The sequence below is a fragment of the Cavia porcellus genome, unplaced genomic scaffold (assembly GCF_034190915.1).
Source record: "Cavia porcellus strain 051 isolate PalLab524CR breed Dunkin Hartley unplaced genomic scaffold, mCavPor4.1 scaffold_15, whole genome shotgun sequence".
NCBI lineage: Eukaryota > Metazoa > Chordata > Mammalia > Rodentia > Caviidae > Cavia > Cavia porcellus.
In genome coordinates this window covers 72,362,210-72,384,603 of record NW_026947498.1, presented here as the reverse complement: position 1 = coordinate 72,384,603, position 22,394 = coordinate 72,362,210, and the positions used below count along the sequence as shown (strand labels likewise).

Sequence of the window (22,394 nt, the reverse complement as noted above, 5' to 3'; positions counted from 1 at the left end):
CATGATCAAAGAAAAAAAAAAAAACAAAAAAACAAAGAATCCAGCATACATAATACTCAAGATTCCAGAAACACAAGAATAGAAGTTTAAAAAAAAACAAACAAACTACTTATAAAGGAAAACCAATCAGACTTACAGCAGACTTCCTAACACATACCCTAAAACTAAGGGGAACTTGGAGTGAAATGTTTCAAGCCCTTAAAAGAAAACTTCTGGGGCCAGGGATTTAGCTAAGCAGGCATAAGCACCTGCCTTACAATCGTGAGGTGATGAGTTCAATCCCGAGTACCAAAAAACAAAGTAACTTCCAACCCAGGTTAGTGCATCAATTCTGAGACTATCTTTCAGAATTGATGGGGAAATATGATACTTCCATGATAAAGAGAGCAACTAAAAAAATTCATGACCACAAAACCAGCACTCCAAAAGATTTTTCAAAGATATTGTACAAAGAGACAAAAAAGATACCAATCTCAAAACACCGAGTAGAATGAATCCACTAGGAAAGGCAAGTGCCCTAATTTTGTTATTGCTGGAACAAAATTCCCAACACCAATATGCTAAGGGAGAAAAGCTTTATTTTCACTCACAGTTTGTAGAGCTTTCAGTCCATAGTCAGCTGGCTCAAGGCAAGACAGAAGGAAACAAGGAGCAAGCTGTAGCAGCCAGCCGGCCTCTCTCCGGATTCCATCTAGACTATCAGCTTCTTAGGTGGTGCTACCCAAAACTGTACTAATTCCAGTAGTAGACAAACACACCCCTAGTCCCAGCATCACATGCCCTAAATCCAGCCAGTTCTAAAAGATCTCCATCTATGATCTTCTGAAGCCTGGGGGGGGGGCATTTAGATACAAACTATACCAGAAAGCAGTTAAACTGAATGAAAAGAAAGGAACCAATGGCAGGAAAATAATATAATAAAAAGGATAAGTCAATATCCATTAGTTATAACCATCAATGTCAGTGGTCTAAGTTCACCAGTCAAAAGAAAGTATGGTCAAATGGATCATGAAACAAGATGCTGTATACAAGAAACACATTTAACCCCAAAGTTCACAGACTGAAAGTCAAAGGTTTGGAAAAAAGTATTCCACCCAGAAACCCAGAAAAAATTAGGAATATATATTTTGATTGCAGACAAACTGGATTTCAAGCCACAGCTGATCAGAAGAGACAAATAAGATCAAGGGAACAATTCATAAATATATATGCACCAAATACTGGTGCACACAACTTTATAAAACAAACACTAATGGACATGAAAAGGATGAAATCACAACAAGTTCTACAGAAATTCAGGAGATAACTGATAACTATTTTGAAAATATATATTCTGATAAAATGGAAGATTAGAAAGGATAGATTGCTAGATACATATGAATTACCAAAGCTGAAGCAAAAAGATACAAAAATTCTGAATAATACAGTATCAGTCGATGAACTCAAACAAGTAATTAATAAAACTACCAACAAAGAAAAGCTGAGGTCCTGTCAAATTCTACAAGAATTTTAAAGAAGATCTAATGCCATTGCTTCATAAACTCTTTAAAGGGGACGGGGAAGCAATAGTCTCAAACTCATTCCTGGAAGTAAGCATTACCTTCATACCAAAGCCAGAAAAGGCCTCAAACAGAAAGTAAAACTCTAGGCCAATCTCTTTAATGAACATAGATGCAAAAATTCTCAATAATTTACTGGCAAACAGAAAGCAGCAAATCACCAAAAAAATTATATACTGACAGAGTAAACTCCACTCCAGGGATGCAAGGATGGTTCAACATACACAAATGGATGGATGTAATATATCACAGTAGCAAAAGCAAGGCCAAGAACCACATGGTCATCTAATGCACGCAGAACAAGCATTTGACAAAATCCAATGGCCATTCATGATAAAAACCCTGAAGAAATATGGAACAGAAAGTCAATTTCATACAATCCGTCTATCACAAACAAATGTCCAACATCATACTAAATGGAAAAAAGCTGAAAGTTTTCACACTAAACTCAGGATCAAGACAAAGAATTCCACTGTCACCTCTTTTGTTCAATACAGTTCTTAAAATACTAGCCTGAGTAGTTAAAAAAGACAAAGAAATAAAAAGAATATGTGTAGGAAGGAAAGTTACATTATCATTATTTGCTGATGACATAGAAAACCTCAAAAACTCCCACCAAAGCAATCCTACAATAACAAAATTTTATAAAATTGTAGGAACAAATTCAGCACTCAAAACCAATGGCATTCCTGTACACGAATAACAAACTCACCAAGAGAGAAATTAGGGAAACAATACCTTTCACAATGGCATCAAGAAAAACAAAATACTTAGGAATTGATATTCCTAACCAAGGAAACGAAAGACCTCTACTACGAAAACTACAATATTCTGAAAAAAAGAAATTGAAAGGGATATTGGAAAATGGAAAGATGACCCTCTTCCTGGATAAGAAGAATGAATATAGTAAATGACCATTCTTTTAAAAATGTTACATAGGTTTAATGCAATCCCAAAACAATAATAAAATTCATGCGGAACTAGAAGAGACTCAGAACATCAAAAGTAATTCTAGGCAACAAGGCAGGGGTATCATAATCCTAGACTTCAAATTATACTGAAAAGCTACAGTGATTAAAAAAACAGCATGGTATTAGCAAAAACAAACAAACCAGGGGAACAGGAGACAAGATGCACAAACAACTCCAGGCACAATTAAGCTACTTTATTTTTTAAAAAGAGGCCAAACACCTGCACTGGAAGAAGGATAAACTCCTTAACAAATGGTGCTGCAAAAAGCTGGCTAACCACATTCCAAACATTGAATCTGGATCCATAACTCTCACAATGCACTAAACTAAAACTGAAATGAGTCAAAGATCTTAATAATAAAACAGAAATACTTAATCTGCTAGAAGATGCAGTGGGTAAAACTCTTGAAGGCATGGGTGCATGCAAAGATTTTATGAACTAAACTATGGTTGTATAAGAACTATTACAAAGAATCAACAAATGGACTCACATCAAATTATTATTTTTATTGTACCAGGAATCAAACTCACAATCTCATACTTGCCAGGCAAATGCTTGTGCCACTGAGCTAAATCCCCAGCCCCAGAGTCACATCAAATTAAAAAGCTTCTGCACAGCAAGGGAAACCACCCACAGAATGAAGAAACAACCTGTAAAATGTGACAAAATTTTTGCCAGCAACTCTTCAGACAGAGGACTAATATCTAGAACATATAAAGAATTCAAAAATTAGACCCCTCCCCCAAATTTAAAGACCCATTCCAAATACGGACATCTGAAATGAACAGACACTTGTCAAGTGAAGAAGTACAAACAGCCAATAAATACATGAAAACATGTTCCGTATCACTGGCCACTCAAAAATGCAAATTACAATAACACCAACATTCCATCTCACCCAGAAAGAAAGGCTGCCATCAAGAAATCAGCCAATAACAAATGCTAGCAAGGCTGCAGGATAAAGAAACTCTTTTCCAGTGTTAGAGTATAAATTGGTATAACCAAGTAAAATAAATCAGACACACATTTTAAATACTGTGTTGTTTCTCTTGTGTAAAAACCCAAAACATAAATAAAGAGAAAAATAGAGGATAGATATTAGGAAGTAAGATGACCTTTTCAACTGGAAAGAAATGGGGAGAGGGAAGAAGGCAAGCAGGAATGGAAAGAGAGTTAAAGGAAAAGAGAATCAAAGGGGAAATGGAAATAGAACTCTTGATAACAGGGATGGGAGCAAGGCCTGGGGGGAGGGGAGAGGAAGGAGACAGTTAAGCTTTGTCATGTACACGCACAAATCCTGCATAATGAATGTGATTACTATGTACTGCAAACATGTACTAATAAAAAAGCAATTAATTTTCCTGTTAAAAATAAAAATATAAAGTAATCATATATATGTATATATATTTAGTTAGAAGGTAACTGGAGGAGGGGTTTGTACCAAAATGATTGGAGGCATTTTCTAAAGTGGTTATCATTTGGTGATCACTATGAGGTGATTTAAATGTCCTTTTTATCTTCCTTGATATTACATAGTACAAAGCCCTTGCAGATTTCAGAAAGAGAGAAACAACATCTGAGCACTATAATGCATGGAACAACCGTTCTTATCCCTGCTCGGGCATCTTTCTAAGTAGCTTCTAGTAATCTTCCAAGGTGTGCGTTAGAGGTCAGGATACAGTGTGCTGAAAGCATAACGCCCCTTCTGTTTATCATGGATAACAAGTCATACCTGAAGTGTTAAAATATGCATTTAGGTCATAAATGCTGATTTGGATGCTGTTATTCTTTTAGGACCAGGTTTAATTCCCACAAAAGCATGCAGTCAGTCAGTGTAAAAACAGTGATCTGATAAAACTCAGCTTTTTGGTTCCCATTCAGCCTTCGAGCAAGGTTCTTCAGGCAGAGGATTCCTTTCTGTTCTTGTGATGATCACAAAGCCTACGCTACCCAACAGCCGCACCTGAGCTATGTTCTAGTAACGCCCTTGCAGAGCAGAGATAAAATCCCCACGTCAGTCCAACCCGCATACTTATCTTTTTCTGCTGTTGATTGAAGTTGTCAATAATAACACCAATGAAGAGATTCAACGTAAAGAATGAGCCAAAGATGATAAAAACTACGAAGTAAAGGTACATGTATGGATTTGCCTCGAATTGCTCTTCTGTCTGTTGGGGATGTTTTAATAAGAAAAAACACTTAGTGAAGAGAAATGAATCCATCCTAGCTGTTCTATCTAGAACACCAAAATGTTTCCCATCAGCAGCCCTAGCCATGTCCCCTCCTTGTGACAGCCGTGCTGGCTGGGGCAGCCTTTCTTGTTTCCCCTCACACGGTTTGAGTAGTACCAGTGTGGGGAGCTGGGGTGGCTGGAGGCTTGGACTTTTCTGTTAAGCAATGGAGATCCATGCAGAGATTTAGAGAGAGGAGTGACATGATCATATTTCTCTTCCAAAAATCTCCTGATTGAACATTTATACACTGTTGGTGGAATATAAATTAGCATAGCCACAAGAACTCTTCTTCAGAAAACTGAGAGTATGAACTCCCGCATTCCTGGATATGTACATGAAGGAGATGAAGTCAGCACACACACAGAGGTACTTGCGTATCCATATTTATCAAGGCAGCATTCACAATAGCCAAAAGATGAAATCAGCCTAAGTGCCTATTAGATAAAGGAAACACAGTATCACACACAATGGAGTATTATTCAGTCATAAAGAAGAATGAAATCCTATCATTTGCAGGAAAATGGATGGAACTGAAGGCATCATCTTAAATGGCTTAAATGGCTTAAATGAAATAAGCCAGACACCAGAAGACAAGTATCACATATTTTCTCTTGTTTGTGTAAACAAATATCAAAACAAAATAACATCCAAAACAAAGATGACCTAAAAGTAGAAAGCAGAGGATTAGAGTCTTGGTAGTGAGCTAAGGAAGAAAGAAAATAGAGGAAATAAAGGCAAAAGAAAGACACACTAAACCTGATTAAGATACACTACATACTGGTATTAAAACACCATAGTGAAGCTCATTTATTTGTACAATTAATATGTGTTAATAATTATAGTAACAGTTTAAAGATGAAAAAAAGGAGAATGTCCCATGTCTATATGAACATATACTTGGAAGGGACCATACTGAGAAAAGGTCATGAGAAGAGGCACATTCACCTGGGGCAGAGGTGGCTAAACTACGACACACCGCAGATCGAATACATCCTTCCTACGGACCACGTCCTGCTCTCTCTGTGCTGTGCCCTTTCGCTCTAGGATTGTCAGTGCCTGGCATATCCTTTGGTGTGTTGATTTTCAATATACGCTAAAAGAAAGAAACAGTGGGGGGAGAGGAGGGAAGGAAGGAAGGAAGGAAGGAAGGAAGGAAGAACAGACGGAAAAGGCATGGGGAAGGGGACGGGGAAGGGGAAGGAAAGGAAGAGAGAGAGAAAGAACTGATGGACAATCAGGCTTCAGAGTGGACATGAATTGACTCCAATCAAGTTCTTCAGGTCAGTATATGCCAGAAGTATCTTTCATCTAAGTTCTTTATGTTTTTTTTTAAAAATACTTTTATGTCTAATTGACACATTGTAATACACATTTATGGCAGTACAGTGGGACATTTAAATGCATATATATAATGTGTAATGATCAAACCAGCATAATTGGTATACCCACCCTTCAGACATGTATCATTTCCTTTTGCTGAGAACTTTGACAATCTCCACTAGCTATTTTGAAATAATTAATGGTTGTCAACCATAGTTATTCTGCTGTGCTATAGCATACTAGAAGTTATTCCTCTTATCTAATTTCACTTCTGTATATTAACCATTTTCTCTCCACTCCTCTTCCCCAGGCTCTGGTAATGACTGTTCTGCTGTCTACTTCCATGAGACCAATCTTTTAACATCTGCAGATAAACCCATCTCCTAGCGTCTGCATGAGAACATGCAATATGTGTCTTTTAGCGCCTGACTTATTTCATTGGCTATCGTGTTCTCCAGTTCCATCCATGTTGCAAAGAACAGAATGTTTACCACATATTCTTTCTCCATTCATCTGCATTGATTTCGTGTCTTGGCTACTGTGAACAGTGCTGCAAAAGCCATACAAGTGTAGCTGTGTCTGACACACACTGTTTCAACTTCTTTGGCTATACACTTGTACTGGGGTGGCTGGGCCATATGGTAGTTATTTTTCTCCTTTTTTGGGTAATCGTCATACTGTTTTTCATAATGATAGTGCTAGTTTACATTCCCACCATTCAGGTACAAAAGTTGCCCTTTATGTCCCCAACAGCATTTGGTATTTTGTTTTGTTTTGTTCATAGGTTTTCTAAATTGGGTGAGAGATACCTCAGTGTGGTTTTGCTTTGTATTTTTCGGATAGTTAATAATGTTGAGTATTTTTTCACATATTTTTTCATCAGTTTTATATCCTCTTGTGAGAGATGTCTATTTGGGGTCACTTGCTCATTTTAAAGCTGGACCATTTTTTGTTGTTGCTAAGTTGCTTGAGTTCATTATAGATTCTGGATTTAAGCCCTTTGTGGATGAATAGTTTGTACATATTGTTATCAGCTTTATGAATTTCGGGCTAGGTAGTGAGATGACTTCTATTTTTTTCCTTTCTGAACACATTTTTAAAATACAGCTATGAGAGTCGACAGTTCTGTAATCTTTGGAATGTATTTATGATCTTTGTTACTCGGTACCCACCATTTGACACCCTGTGGCTCTGGGCAGCTCTCCTCCTTTCTATCCCCACATTTTCCCAGCTGGCAAACAGAAATAGACCAGAATGCTTACTACTCTTCAGACCTCTGGACTTCATGATTATTTTTTTCTTTAACTGAAATTCAGCAGTTGGCAATCAGCAGAACGCCCTCTGCTGATTGCCAGGAATACTGGAGCCACAGGCGGGTCTCTTTTGCTCAGATTTAGCCAGTATTAAGGTATTTCTCACCGTCTAAAGCAGGGAGCCTCTGAAATTTTCCCTCTTCTTGTCCATCCATTTAAAAAGATGAGAAGAAAATCAACCTTCCTGTGATTCTGTTGCTTCTGGCTCCATCTCTTACATGAATATTTTTTCCTCATTCACCACAGAGCAAGAACACTGGACTTGAAGAATATTGGGGTGGCCGATCCTCACTGAAGAATGTATTAGAGCCCTATTTATCAAGCAGTGATGTTTCATGTTCCCAAGGAATAAGACTGACAAACCCTGGCTGGTAGAACTATAATGCAGGAAAGTGTGGGTGGTTCATGTACTCATGGTATCTCTGATTGGAACCTAACACTTTAGAATACAGTGTAACATAGACTCACGTCTGTGGAATCAACAGCTGCATACATAATGTCCAGCCAGCCCTTATATGTTGCCTGCAACAGAAGCAGAGAAACATGGAGTCAAGTGTAGACTTGCCACCAATGGACACATGCTACACAAAGGTTGCCAGGCCCAGGGGGCAATTATCAATATGATGGTGCCTATCACACCAGGAAGGAATACCCACATACAAGATCACGGATCTAGGTGTGACAGTGCACATCTATAATCCCAGATACTCAGAAAGCTGAGGCAGGATGATTGAGAGTTTGAAATCAGTCTCAAATTTAGCAATTGAACTAGTCCCTGTTTCAAAAATACAAAGTAGAAATGACAGTGGAAATAGCTCCAGTAGAAGGCCTTGAGTTCAATCCCTAGTACCACAAAGCAAAAGAAGGGAATTTAAGGATACTAAGTGAGAAATGGATCCGAGGGCACTGCTTCCCACATGTGGATTTGATTCTATTAGCTTAATTTTATTATCTGACAAATTATGTAAGAGTTTTGCAAGTTTTCTCTTCTCAGAGTGAACAATGTACCTGACTACTTACCACTTGCAGCAGAGCGAGGTAAGCCATGCCCACATGGTCAAAGTTGACATTCAGGGGTTGCCTGGTGTGATTTTCTCCAGGACATTTGTCATCTTTGAAAATTTTGGTATTATTTCCAAACTTTCCAGAAAAGAAGTTTACTCCCAGAATGCAAAATATGAGCCAGAAAATGAGACAGACAAGCAGAACATTCACGATGGCAGGTATGGCGCCTATGAGAGCGTTCACCACCACCTTAAGGAAGCAGATCAGAAGGAAGATGTCACTGGTGGGCACGACTCACCAGGCTCTTATCATATCAGGACGAGCCTGATGTGCAGGGCTGTGTTTCTTGAAGGTCTCTCTTTACTGACATACCCCACCCTCCACCCATGGCAAGTCCTGCTGTCAGTCCCAGGGTCACTGAGAAGGACCTGAACTGCACCCAACGAGGACTCAGCAGATCCCTGCTGTAGGACTCTGAAGGGACTGGGCGGGAAGAACCCTAGGAAAAGCTTAGCAAGGGAAGGAAAGCCCAGCCCAGAAGCAGTTGGTCTGCCTTTCTGACAGGGGGATCTCCTCCAGCTATCTGCTTGGAGACTGTACCTTCATTCCTTCAAATCGAGCCAGGGCTCGAAGAGGCCTCAGTGCCCGCAGAGTCCGGAAGGCTTTCAAGCCTGTATTATTCATAAAACTGACCACAGAGACCTGGGGAGAGGAGAACCGGACCATGAGCCCTGGGGAACCAGCAAGGTCTCGAGAGGCTGGGCCTCGCAGCAAGCCAGACCCTGCTGGGGAAAGAGCAGGCGCGAAGCCACAGCTCTCCTTGTCTGGCAACTCTAGTCCACGAAGGCAGAAAAGATACATTTGCATCGTTTAATGAAAGACCAGGGAAAAAAACCTGAGACACTAACGTGGATGGGATCATGAATTGGGTGCTGCGTTAGGGCAGAGACACAGGGTGGATCAGTAGACAGAACTAGTCATAAGGAATCTTGTGACAACTGATCAAATTTGAAAATGGATGTGGATTTTAGTATAGAAGTCATGTTAAATTTCCTAACTTTGATCACTGTATTCTAGTTATAGAAGATGATGCCCTTGTTTGAAATACATACTGAAATGGTTAGCAGTACATGGCGCTTGCAATTTAATCTGAAAGAGAAAAACAAACAGGGAGATGAGGAGCTCTTCATACTATTATTAGAACTTTTCCATTAGTTTGAAATGATATAAAAATAAAAAGTTACAAGGAAAACATAACTTGTTTGTTAATATTTCTCCTTACATCCCTTCTTTTTGGGAAATACTGCTTCCTACTGAGATAGGACTGAGATTTGGGAAGCTATGCTGAGCACACTGAATGAAACCTTAACAGTGTGCTGAGTCCAGTGACTTCTCTTCATGGATCTTCGGTGTCTCTTCTGTGTCACAGAGTCTCAGAGCTTTGTCTTAGAAGAGGAGTAGCCTCAATTGGCCAGAAGGTGAGTTACTAGGTTCTTGAAATGGCCAATGTCAAAGTTCACTATTACCTAATCCTGTCAGCTTCAGTTATATAGTAACATATTTGAAAATTAAGAGAATATAAAAGAATAACAAGATTTTAGAAATTTATAATTGAGGGCAGCCATGGGCTGGACCAACCCCTTCCTATGAGCCAGCTGGTGCATCGGTTGGGTGACAAGAAGAAGTGCACAGGCTGAGATAAAGACTACTGAAGTTTAAAAACAGAAACAAATGGCTTAAGGCTTGTATTGTTTCATTGACTTTGCGGGCCTAAAGCCAGTAGTCTGAGCATCTATTTAGAGGACAACAATATGCAGTGTAGCAACTGTGGGGGATTTCCTTCTGATGGTGGTAGCCACTGTTAGTTCCCTACTATCTTGTTTTAAATTCCTGTGTCATGTTCATCATTTTGTTTGATTTTATCTGATGGCATGGGCAGCTATTTTGAAGCTAACAAGAGGCATTACGGCAGTCACTGTTGATTTCCTATTATCTTATTTTAAAGCCCTGTACCACTTTCACTGTTTTGCTTTGTTGGCTTTATTCTATTTTATGTTGCTTGGTTTTATTATCTTTAAAATAATTAAAAAATTTTATAATCAACTTAAAATGCTATTTGTCACGTTTTTATTAAATAGGCCTTTTCCTGGTCATAGCATTGCTTGTTGGAAGGGTATTCTGGGTGTTTCTCTCAAACATTCTCTCCACTTATCCCTAGCCAGAGGGAAGAGGATGGTAGGCTTAGCCTGCATTCATCACTCTGCACAGCTTTTGAAATTCATCATGTACATTCTTATGGTTTGCCCTTTTCAACTGTTTTAGAATATTACAGCACATGAATAATCATGTTTGGGACATTGGCTTGGGACAATAGAATATTACAGCACATGAATAATCATGTTTCATAGATCCTTTCTCCTTTGGTGAATATCTCAGTCATTTCCATTTCTTTATGAACAGTAGTAGACTGAAAGGCATGTGTGTTTTCCCTGGGTATACGTTTAAGAGTTTTCCTTGGATACAGAAGAGAAGTGAGATTTCTGGATTGTATGTTTGAGTAATTTATCATTTTATTCAGTAGTGCAAATTTATTCCCATAATTGTTGTACCATGTAAATGGTTAGCAGTGAGTAAGGTATTCTGTTTTCCTAAATCCTTCGCAATATTAGCTATCAGTTTAGATATCAGCTAACTTTAAAGTATTTGCCAATCTCATGAGCAAAAGAGGTCTCTGATTTTATAATGCACTTGTGTGCTAACTGTGAAACTACTGGTCATATGAGTTTCTTTATACATTTATTATCAACTTAAAAGTTTCTTCTGTGAGTTGCCCGCTTGCATTTTTCTTTCATTCTTACTGTAGCTTGTCTTTTTCTCTGTGGATCTATATGGTGTTTTATATATTTGGATAATAATGATCTACCCCATGCATGACAAATACTGACTCTCAGGCTCTTCTTTGTCTTTAATTATAATTTCAGTATTGTTGAATAGAAAAATGAGTCATATTTTAACAGTTGAATTTGCATATTTTATATGGCTTATATTTGTTTTTTTCTATTCCAAAATTATAAAAGTCACTACATGAAATATTGATTGACAAGCAACATTATAGGAATTCTCTCACTTAGCAAGGCACAGTGGCATATGCCTGTAACCGTGGCACCTGAGAGGCTGAGGTAAGAGGATTGTCATGAGTTCAAGGACAGCCTAAATGACACAGCAAGAACCTGTCTCAAACCCTCCCCGCAGTTCTCTTCCTTAATCTGCACAGCAATGTCCCAAGCCAAGCAGTGTAATACAACTCCTTCCATGTAATAGATGAGAGAGCCTGAAGCTCAAAGGATGAGAAACTCGTTTCTGTCATGGGTTGATCAGTGGTCAAATGAAGATTTACAGCTCAGTTTCTGTGATTCCCAGGCTAATATCAGCAACAGTCAATCACACTTATTGACTGCTTTGTCTTTGGTTTAAAAACATGTATAGTTATAAGATTATTTTCTTTTTTTGATCATTTCTGTTCTATTCATTTTGTTATTAAGATTATACTTATGTTATTAAGTTCGTAAGTTTTCTCTCTTTTTCTACTCTGTAACAATCTGAAAAAGATTTGGGTTAACTGCTCTTTGGAAGCTTAGTAAAACTTGCCTGTAAAACCATCTGGTACTGAAAGTGTGGTTTTGGACTACTGTTTTTATATTTCAAGGACTCAGTTACAAACAAGGAGCTGAGAGTCATTCCCTTCCGTTCACTTAACCGGAAACAACACCCAAAGGTTAGTCCTGGTCCCGTTATCCTAAAAGAGGTTAAAAAAAAGTGCCTAGGAGATCGCCATGCCCTAGGTATCAGTGAGAGATTCAGTAAGAGGCTCCAAAAACAGAGGTTCCAGCCTTTAAATTTTGAAAGCCTGACTTATTGGACCCTTTCTTCCTTTTTCTAGTTGCTCCCTCTCTTGCGATCTTCAATAAATGTAGCTACTTACCACATACACTGGTGTATTCTTGATAACTCTTTCCTTGTACATAAGAACCTGCAATACTACTTACTGGACCATTCAACTACAATCCTAAGGGCCGGGCTTCTATAGTACTTAGTAAGAAAAGATTCCTCTCACGAAGATAACAGCCCTCGGTTCCCACCTATTAACTCACCATATCTTAATAAGATAATTGGCAGGAGTTATTTGTACTCCGAAAATTAACAAAAATATAGTGTTTCTGTTCCCTCCTTCAAGTTCTGTTGGCGCTCCTAGGTACTGATCCTTTTCTAAAATGCCAGAACCACACAGTCTGTTTGTTTCCACTGAGGTTTATCCCCACTGACTTATGTCATATAGTTATTTTTCTACTTCCTAACTTGAACAAAATCTAATTATTTCATGGTAAAAAAAAATGTTAAAATCTAGGACTTTGGGCTGAGATGTACTGTTTTGATCTTGATTTTTGTTTTGGGAGGAATTTGTTTTTGTTTGTTTGTCTGTTTGGTTTTGAGACAGGGTCTTGCTGTGTAGTCCAGGCTGGACTTGAACTCACCAGGCAACCAGGCTGGCTTCAGACTAGCAGCAATCCCCCTGTCTCAAGAATTAGAGGTATAAACCCCCACATCTGGCTCTGGAACTCACTAAGTTGCAAATCTTATTTCTGCCACGTATAGCTGGGTAGAAACTCTTAACCATTCCTTGGGTCTCAGTGACTTCCTTCCTTCCTTTGAATATGGAGAAAATGAGTGCCTCCCATAAAGAGTGGCTGTGCTAACTACAAGAGAGAGATACACGTGGAGGCTACAGGACAGTGCCCAGTATAGAGAATGTCCTCAATAAATGTGGTCCCTGGTTACCACTATTAGTTTCGTGTTGTAGAGGTGATGGAAGGTAGGAATTCCAGTTTCACATTAACCGTTCTTGTGGCCTGAAACACGGTCCTAATCTTCTAAGCTTCAGGTTTCCTCATCTGTGAGGTGGTAGCTGCCAGAGAATGTTGCTTAACTCAGAACAATTGCTGTGCACATTGAGACACTGTGTATGTGAACTGTCCTCTTATACTGCCTGAAAATCAAGGTTAGGACTAGTCTAATCTGATGACTGGTGACCTGCTTTGAGAAATTTTGAAATGGAAAGTTGGAAGGACAAGAGAAAATAGAGGCTACTCAAAGTTATTCTACATTTACATCTAGAGACAGTACTTATGGAGACAGGAAGACAGGTAGCATCATGGGAAAGGCTGAGGCAGACCAAAGAAACAGCCGGATGTGGGAGGGGCTGCGCTGCTCGTGGACAAACAGTAACTACTTACATGTGCTCTGCAGAGGCAAGGAAAACATTTGGAGAGGTACACACACGAGGGGCAGGAAGGCAGTTCTCTTACAAGCCCCGCTCCCACCCTTTGCTGCACACTGCTAGGCACACAGAGATCATCAACTTACAACCACAATGATGAAATCAAGCCAGCACCACGCATTGGTGAAATACTTCATAAATCCAAAGGCTACCCATTTCAGAGCCATTTCCAGAACAAAAATCGACGTGAAAATATTGTCAGTACAGTTTAGTAACTTTTGGATGTGGGGAGATTTATGAAGATTACTGTCTTCAAATATCTGAAACAATAAAACATGACCATAGGCCAGGTTGGATATTTGCAAAGAATTCCTTGATTGCTTTTTGTTACTTATGTTAAACAAAAACTAGCACCTCTCTGAGGGATGAGGTTTTGCTCAAAAGGTACTTTTTAAAAAGGCAAAAGATTTATATAAGGAAAATTCAAAAGGTATTAAAGCCACCTAGAATTTTTCAATGGCATTGATTCCTTGATTAAATGAAAGTAAAAACCAGAAAATCCTATCTCTCCATTTCTGGTGCCCCTGGGATCCCATAGTTTTCATCACTAGCCCTGGGATACAAGCCTTCCTAGTGGGTCACTGTACCATTTCTTGGCCTTACTAATCCTTCCAATTCTCAACTAAATACTCAGAAGCATAGGCTATCTCTTTTATCTCCTGGTCACCTCAATGAGTCCCTTGTTCATTTGTCTAATTGAGGACAGACAGATGTGAATGGTGTTAAGAGATTCATTTTTTTCTCTCCCATTTTGAAAGCTTAGTGCTGACTAAGCAAATCTGAATTAGTTCTACGAATGAGCCAGCCCAACAACCATTTTATGACTAGGCCATTTCCAGATCCAGGATCCTCTTATTATGATGTATTGCCAAAACAAACTTCTCAAATTCCAAAGAGTTCCAAATCACACAATGTAGATTCTGATTCAGGGGGTATGGGGAGGGCGCAAGACTCATCTGTAAGGTTAGCTGAGCTGCTGGCCCATAGACCAAATATAGTAGACTTTGTTATTCCCATTTCTCTATAAATATGTACAATGACATGGGCTGGGTCTCTCTCAGTACCCACTTGCCTCACAGAAAGAAGATCAGAAGAAAATTATGTGTCCTCTGCCACATCTGTGGTCAGAAATTTATCTCTATGACAAAACACATTTATTTCTGTGCCCTGAGACAGAGCTCCTGCTTTCCCACAGACTAGCGCAAGCTCCAAGTATGGAGTTGGATTACAGAATAAGACTGGACATCAGTGGAGATGCGCTCACCAGCAGACACAAGTAACTCCTTGACCAAGGGTTAGCAATAAAAACTTTAATTTGGGGTGGCTCCTGGGGTGGCTCTAGAGACATTTGCTTTTTTGTTTGAGGAAGTTGACTGTCTCTAAATCAAGAAGGAGAAACCAGGAGTCTTTTCATTTAACATAACACACAGTAAGGGGGATTAGTTCCATATTGACCATCTTAAGGGGAGGCACCAGATAGAAGTGGAGGATGTAAAGTTCAGAAAGGGAGGAAGAAGACAAGGAGAAGGGAGAGAGGGAGAGAGGGAGAGAAAGAGGGAGAGAGAGAGAGAGAGGGAGAGAGAGAGAGAGAGAGAGAGGGAGGGAGAAGAGAGAGAGAGAGAGAGAGAGAGAGAGAGAGAGAGAGAGAGAGAGAGAGAGAGAGAGAGAGAGAGGAGAGAGAGAGAAAGAGAACCGAGCACAGAGCCAGCTGAGTTTATGACTGTGTCTGTGGAAGCAGTTATTTTTTTAAACCTCACTGGGACTAGGGACTCAGACTGCAATTTGATGACCGTCAGTGGGAAGCAGCGTCTCCTTTCCTACCTTCCAAGAAGTCACCAGTGACAGGAAATACCAGAGTGGCTGATTATACCCTAATCCGGTTTCTGTGGCTCCCTTCCATAAAGTTTTGTCTTTCAGAAAGCAGTCCAACAGTCTTAAGAGGAAAGGAGGTATAATAGCTTAACTAAATGACTCAGCAGTTCCACATCCCAGGGTGTAAAATATATGCCCTGGGTGGCTGTTTGTGCCCTAGGACGGTGTAATGGTTGATTCACTGTGTCAACTTGAGAAGTTTACAAGTTTATTTAGCCTGCCTGACAAGCACAAGGTCCTGAGTTTGATTCCAAGTACCAACAATAAAAGTTTATTTAAGTGATTCAGCAGGAGGCCAGGGTGCTCACTTTGTAAACATCCTCAGCCTGTGCCGGAGGAGGGCGAGGAGGTGGTGTGAGAGCTACCCCCGGGGCGGGCAATTAGCCTGCATAAGGTCCTGGGAGGGAAAGAGGCTTGCTCTGCCCCCTTTCCTTCTTGCTGCTTTTGCCATCTTCGGCCACCATGCACAGTGCCCCTCTGCCATGCCACCCTGCCTTGGTGCCTCCTGGTTATGGACTAAAACCTCCACAAACTGTGAGCTATATAAATCTTTTCTTCCTTAATGTTGGGCATCGGGTACTTTGTTTCAGCAATGACAGAAAGTAACTAAGCAGTAGAGGAGGAACACTGCTATCAAGGGAAGAAATACATAGGGAATAATGGAAGATTAGGGCTAGAGGCGAGAATAAAGGGCTGGATTCTAGAAATCACTTTACAGCACTGATCTGAAGTACTCTCCATAGGTAAAGGCATCTTTGAAATGGGGATTTCACAGTTGCAGTGTGACTGTAGAAGCTGTGTGAAACTCTTATCTGCTAAAGAAACTAGTGGTGAAAATTCCACTCTTGGCTAGTCTCCCCACCCTCACAGACCCATGAGAGGGGTCCCCGATGCCTGATACACAGGGTCCCCATCAGGCCATGGTAACTTACCAGTGCCCCACTGCTCAGCAGAATCACAAAGATAATAAAGCTCTCAAACCAACTGTGCTTGACTATTTGGTAGCAGGTTTTCCGCAGGTTCCACCACACGACCCAGGGTGACTTTCTCTTGTCTCTTTTACAGCATAGAAAGTAGTAACTCAGGCCTGAACGGAATCAGCATGAGTACTATCATTAGTGCCTTGTCAATGAGATTAATAGTCCCAACTCCTCACTCTTTTCCATACTAATGTCTCTTGTCTTGAGACATATTCCTCCCAGTAGGGGGTAAAATCTTCTTCTGACTCCTTAGATCGAGGCTTCTTCATGTGACGCTTCGACCAGCAGGGTGGAGTTACGGTCACAGTATGTTAGTTCTAAGATTAGGCTGTGAAAATGTTCCCACTTGTTCACTTGTACCGTCTCCACTGGGAAGGCACGTCTGAGTTACCCCATTGGTTCTGGGAAAGGGTGACAGATACGTGAAGCAAAGACAAGTTGCCCAGTTGATTTTAAGTTTGATCATCTGATTCCCAGGAGTCAGCAATACTCATGAATAAAGCCATCTAACCATAGCAGATACCCAGCAGAGGGCAACTGAGTCATGCACACACATTTCATTTATTGTATGTCACTGAGGTTTTGAGGTTGTTTATTATGAAATAAATTTTGGGGTGACAGCACACAGATTGTGTCCAAAGGATTGGAAGGAATAAGACAATCACGAGCCACCCAAGACATGTATGAAAAGACTTTGGCCAGTTTCAGAGATGTTTACAAATAGCTGAGCATTTGTTCTTAACATACATGAGCTTCCAGCTTACAGATCACATTATGATTCTCATTTTGTCTCTTCTTCCTCTTCAGATTCCAACAGTCCCTACTTCATGGTGAACATAACATTTCTTTCTTCTCCTCAGTATCTCCCAACACCACTGTAAGTCTTCCTCTCTGCCCTTTCTCTCCCTTCCTCTTTCAGAACACTCAAAGGTTATACATTTTCCTACATGATTATTTCTTCTCACCTTTTATCCCACTCTTTCATCTTTTAGAAACCTACCTTTTCTCTCTCTACTGTTGACATTCTCTGCATATTTCAAGGACGAGGACATTGTAAATTCTTAAAGTGGCCTCTGTCCAGCTTTGGGACTATCAAACAACCTGAAATATGAATTTGGAATCCCTTCTGGGTCTAGTTTATCTCCAAACTTAGATAGAAAATTTTAACTTTGGATGTTCTTTATTCATTTGCTAAGTAACTTATTTACTGATTTAAATCCACTATCTGTGCCTGGTTCTGTTTTCACACTACATACATCAGACTGCCAGTGCTTCATTTTTAGGAATTCACAGTAGAGGCACATAGAAATAAATTCCCCACCATAAATAAAATAAATAATAAGGCTTATGGGAAGAAGTCACTATATCTATTCAAAAATTCAGGAAGCTCTGTATATATTGTTGTTTGTGTGTATTATATGCCAGGTGCTCCTCTAAGGAATTTATATTTATTCATTTAATACCCACAACAACTTTGTGCAGTAGGTTACTATTATCTTCATTCTATAACGAGGCATAGAAAAGTTAACTAAATTAATCAAGTCATAGAATTAGTAAGTGGAAGAGTTAGAATTCGAGCTCAGGCAATCTGTACCCTAAGCCAATGACAGCCATTATGACTCCTAAGTTCTTCTTTTGGTCTATCACCTCAAAAACACTCTAATAATGGCTATGCCAGGGACTGTACAAAGTGATAGATGAATTGATTAGTGGGCTTTTTAAGGAAAAATTTTCTAGGATATATCCTGCCTGTGTGAGCAGAGCCCACCTAAATCAAGAACTTCCTAAAATCCCTTCTGCCTGGCCCTGATAATGGTTCCATAAATCTCTGGATGGCATTTTATTCTTTTTGTCCCTAACGGAAATCGAAGAGGTCATTCGTGGACTGCAGGAGAGAGAACAAGTTGCACAGGCTGCTGCTGGGCTGGGAGAAGCCAGACTCTAGCCCCTCCAGCGCGTGGGCTAGCAATACAAGAAGGACCAGTCTCCCCCTACTCTGCTGCCCTGTAAGCGACCGGCTTGTCTGGAGCAACACAGGCTGTGATGATGGCTGTCGAGGTGAAATGCAATTGGATGCCTGTGATGCTTTGGTGTTTCACTGACATTGCAGGTCTGGGCCAGTGGTCTAATCATAATAGGTTCAGAGGATACCAGTATTCAGTGTGGAATCTAAGGGGGACGCCTTCTGAGGGTTACAGCCACTGTTGATTTCCTATGGTCTTGTTTTGAGGTACTATATTGTTTCCATTGTTTTGTTGGGTTGGATTTTATTCTCTTTTGTTTATGCTAAATCTGAAGGCAGGAAAAGGTATTTCAAAGATAGCAAGATGTATTATGGTAGCAATTTTGGACTTACTATTGGCTTGTTTTGAAATACTTTATTGATTTATTGTTTTGTTTTTATAGTTTCTATTCTATTCTGTTCTGTTTGATTTTTACTATGTCTGAAGGTATCTGTGGCTATTTTGAAGACATCAAAAGATATTATGATAACTACTGTTGATTTTGTAATGTTTTGAAATCCTGTATCTCTTATACTGGTTTGTTTTAAGTGGTTCTTATTCTGTTTTATCCTCTTTAAAATTAAAAAAAAAAAAAAAAACAGAACTAGAAGGAAGAAGCTACCAAACCCACAAAGCTGTAAAGAAAATTTCCACTCAGACTTGTTGAACTGTATGTAAGAACATGGCCACTTACCTTTGGGCAAACATCTTTCTGGTTGCTTTTGGGAGGGAACCAAATTATACAAATTTCTAACAGGACCCTGCAGATCAATAGTGCTGCATTCTGAAAGCACACTGGCTGCATCAGACTTCTGCACATCATAAAGGGAAAAAAGAGTTAGTCACAAACACCCTGTCTCACCACGGTAGGATCTAGTTCTTTGATGTCTGATTTGTTAGACAGAAAATCAAATAAGCAAAGGCTTCTAGTTATGAAAGCTACTGAGTAGGCACCTCTCCTTTGGGGTCCTTTTATAAATGTTCTGACCTGTTTGACCTCAGGAGAGAATTAGCTATCTACTTTCCAAGGCTGAGGAATTACAAAGCATTTGAAGACAAGTACTCACTTTTCCTCTCTACAAATCCTAATCCTGACAGGCAGGCTGACTCACTCCAATTAGGGGAAGCAGGTAACGAGAAGGCTCTTGTACTGAGACTATGGTTTGCAGCCACCTCTGCTCATGGATTAATAGGCTTAAGCCAGTTCTCACTAATTTTGTCTATCAAAGACATTTTTCAAAGTCTAGAGATAATTTACTCATCAAAACTTAAAGAAAATACTGGCATCTAGAGGACAAGGATATGGCTAAATATCTTGCAATTCACAAGGAAAAGCCCATCGAAACAAAGAACTGTCCTATGTCAAGGTCACAGTAGCAAACCTAAGAAAGTGTGGCCTACATTCCTGCTTAAGACTCAATTCTGGTAATTTTCTCGCATTCATTTTGATACTTTTCCATAATGGTTACTCTGGAGAAGGTGTGTAGATGAGTCACATAGCCTTCTGAAAATACCCAAGGAAAATTACCTTCCGGAGAGTCTGTGTGGCCACAGAAACATCTTCAGAGAACACATCAATTTCCACACTTGGAACTCCTGGGCTGAGGGGCCTCTGCATTTCCTGATGAAGATCACAGCCCTGACACAAAGATGTACAGAATAAAATTATTATTCTCCCAGAAAATCTCACATTTTGGACGAAACAAGTCTGATGTCTATTTCATTTTCTGTTTGTCACGAAATTAGCTCCTGACACTATTCTTTTTTAAAAAAAAAATGCTCCTGGAAAAACTTAATATGAAATAATCCTGGAAGAATTATTAGACAAAACCGATAGTGTAAAGTTACTGTAAAGTTACATAATCAAAATAGGGACAAAGTTTCCCAGATAATTCATAAAATAAACTTCTAAGAAGACTTAATATATTTCCAATGTTCATTCAATTAAATAGCTAAGTAACTAATTATTTAATCAATAATACTGTATACATTGCCAAAACACAGTAAAAACAAAATCAACAATCAAGTAACAATCTGATGTGAAAATAGGTGAGCCACTCCACCCTGTGAATTCACACCTTGATGACAGCCACCCAACACGCCAGCCTACTCTGCTTTGTTTTCCCTCACATGAGGCATCAGAGATGCCAATCAACCAACTGACTTCACTGTGAAGAGAAGGTAAACTCTGGAGAGTGAGCAACGGCAGAGAAATAATGGACGTGATCAAGAGCCCAGGCCCATGTTGGCATTTTGATAAGGGATTGTGTTTTCTGGTCTTCATTATTTTCTTCTATTCATTTTTGGCTTTATTCTGTCTCTTTAACATCTTGAGGAACGATATGAGGATATTTCATAACTTTCTTCTTTTCTAATAAATGTACAAGGTTAAAAAAAAAAAAAGAAAAAGAGCACTCACCCAGGAAAAGCCCATGGTTAGCGTAAACTGCAAAACTAGAATGGGGTTTTACCTGGAAACAGCTCCTTTATGGCAGACTGGAACTGGTGTAGCACCCAGCACTGTCAGAGAGTGTTTAATGAAATACTATTTTGGGAAAGGATTAACTGTTTAAGACTGGGCCAGAGAAAAACTACAAAACAACTGCACTTCAGGTTTCCAGTGTTATCTTCCCACAGTGACTGATGGACAGACAACCACGGCAGACTGCTGCAAAGAAGGTCTGGGCTAGCTATAGACACCCCCCAGGACGTTTGAGCTCAGAGAGGAAAGGACACAGGCCCTGACTGACCTCCATGGTGAGGAAAGGCCTGGCATGCATGGCTTTCGGAGGTGGTGGTATCTCAAACTTGAACTCCCAGTTCACACTAACACTAGGCAGGCACAAGTGGTCTGACTGCTTTTCTCATCCGCCAAGTGAACAAGGACACACTTCACCTTGGCCAGGTGCCACAGTCTGTGGCATAGGACAGAGGGGTCCGTATTGGTGAGGTGAGTACCTCTTAAACTCACTGACTCTAAGCTAGGCAAAGAAAATCATGACTTGCTATATGCTAAGATCGAAGATACTGGAAAAGTCCACTCATTCAAAAAGAAGAGGATTATTATTTTTTTTTTGACTCAAATTTTTTCTTTCATCTTCATTGACATTTGGGGGTTGGGCTTTTCCCACATTTTTTCTTTTAATTCTTTTTTCCTTATTATTTTTTTTCACTTTGCTCTGTTTTTCTTGTTTCTTCTTTCTGTTCCTTTTATCTAATATTATTTCCTTTTACTCCTCAATAGGATTCTTTATCAAACTTTTCTCCTTGCTCAACTTCCATTGACAGATTTTCCAAATTCTACCTTTTTTATTCTCCAGTTCCCTATTCCCTTTATCCTTACCAGTATAAACATCAAGCTATATAAATCTTTAGACAGATAATTCTACTGTATCACTAATACTGTCCTGTTGTTAGTGAAGGTATAATTGTTACAGTAAATAGATATTTACTGTATGGCAATATTTGTCTTGTCTTTGTGTTTATAATTATAGACCTGATTTTTTTGTGGTTAAGGGTGCTATATTACTGGTTCTCAGGGTATGTCAATAACCAAGTTTTCTTAGTACTATTCTTGTTGATGTAATTGCTATTGCCAACATCTGGATAGTCTTGGTGCCATTAACAATACTGCAGTCCATTCCTGGAGAGCTGGGTGCTGGTCCAAATACAATGAACCCTTCCCTCTAAAATAAATAAAAGGGATTGGACCTTGTGACAGAACAAAGGCCCACAGTTAATCATGCTCAGAGTGTACTACTAGTTAGTAGATGCTAACTAGAGAGGGCTCCATACTAACAA

The 22,394-nt window shown here is 39.6% G+C and overlaps 1 protein-coding gene across 18 annotated transcripts in view; it reads right to left on the bottom strand.

Annotated features, from left to right (window-relative positions):
• The window catches only part of Scn11a (sodium voltage-gated channel alpha subunit 11), a 209,677-nt gene that overhangs the window by 20,845 nt on the left and 166,438 nt on the right, over positions 1-22,394 (bottom strand). For all 18 annotated transcript variants that reach the window (XM_063225143.1, XM_063225138.1, XM_063225142.1 and 15 more), the window contains 8 exons: positions 20,122-20,232; positions 19,288-19,405; positions 16,543-16,697; positions 13,825-13,998; positions 9,004-9,105; positions 8,419-8,652; positions 7,867-7,920; positions 4,564-4,699 (listed from right to left, as the gene is read on the bottom strand). In XM_063225143.1, the coding sequence (XP_063081213.1) occupies positions 4,564-4,699; positions 7,867-7,920; positions 8,419-8,652; positions 9,004-9,105; positions 13,825-13,998; positions 16,543-16,697; positions 19,288-19,405; positions 20,122-20,232 (1,084 nt within the window). The remainder of the gene's footprint in view (positions 1-4,563; positions 4,700-7,866; positions 7,921-8,418; positions 8,653-9,003; positions 9,106-13,824; positions 13,999-16,542; positions 16,698-19,287; positions 19,406-20,121; positions 20,233-22,394) is intronic.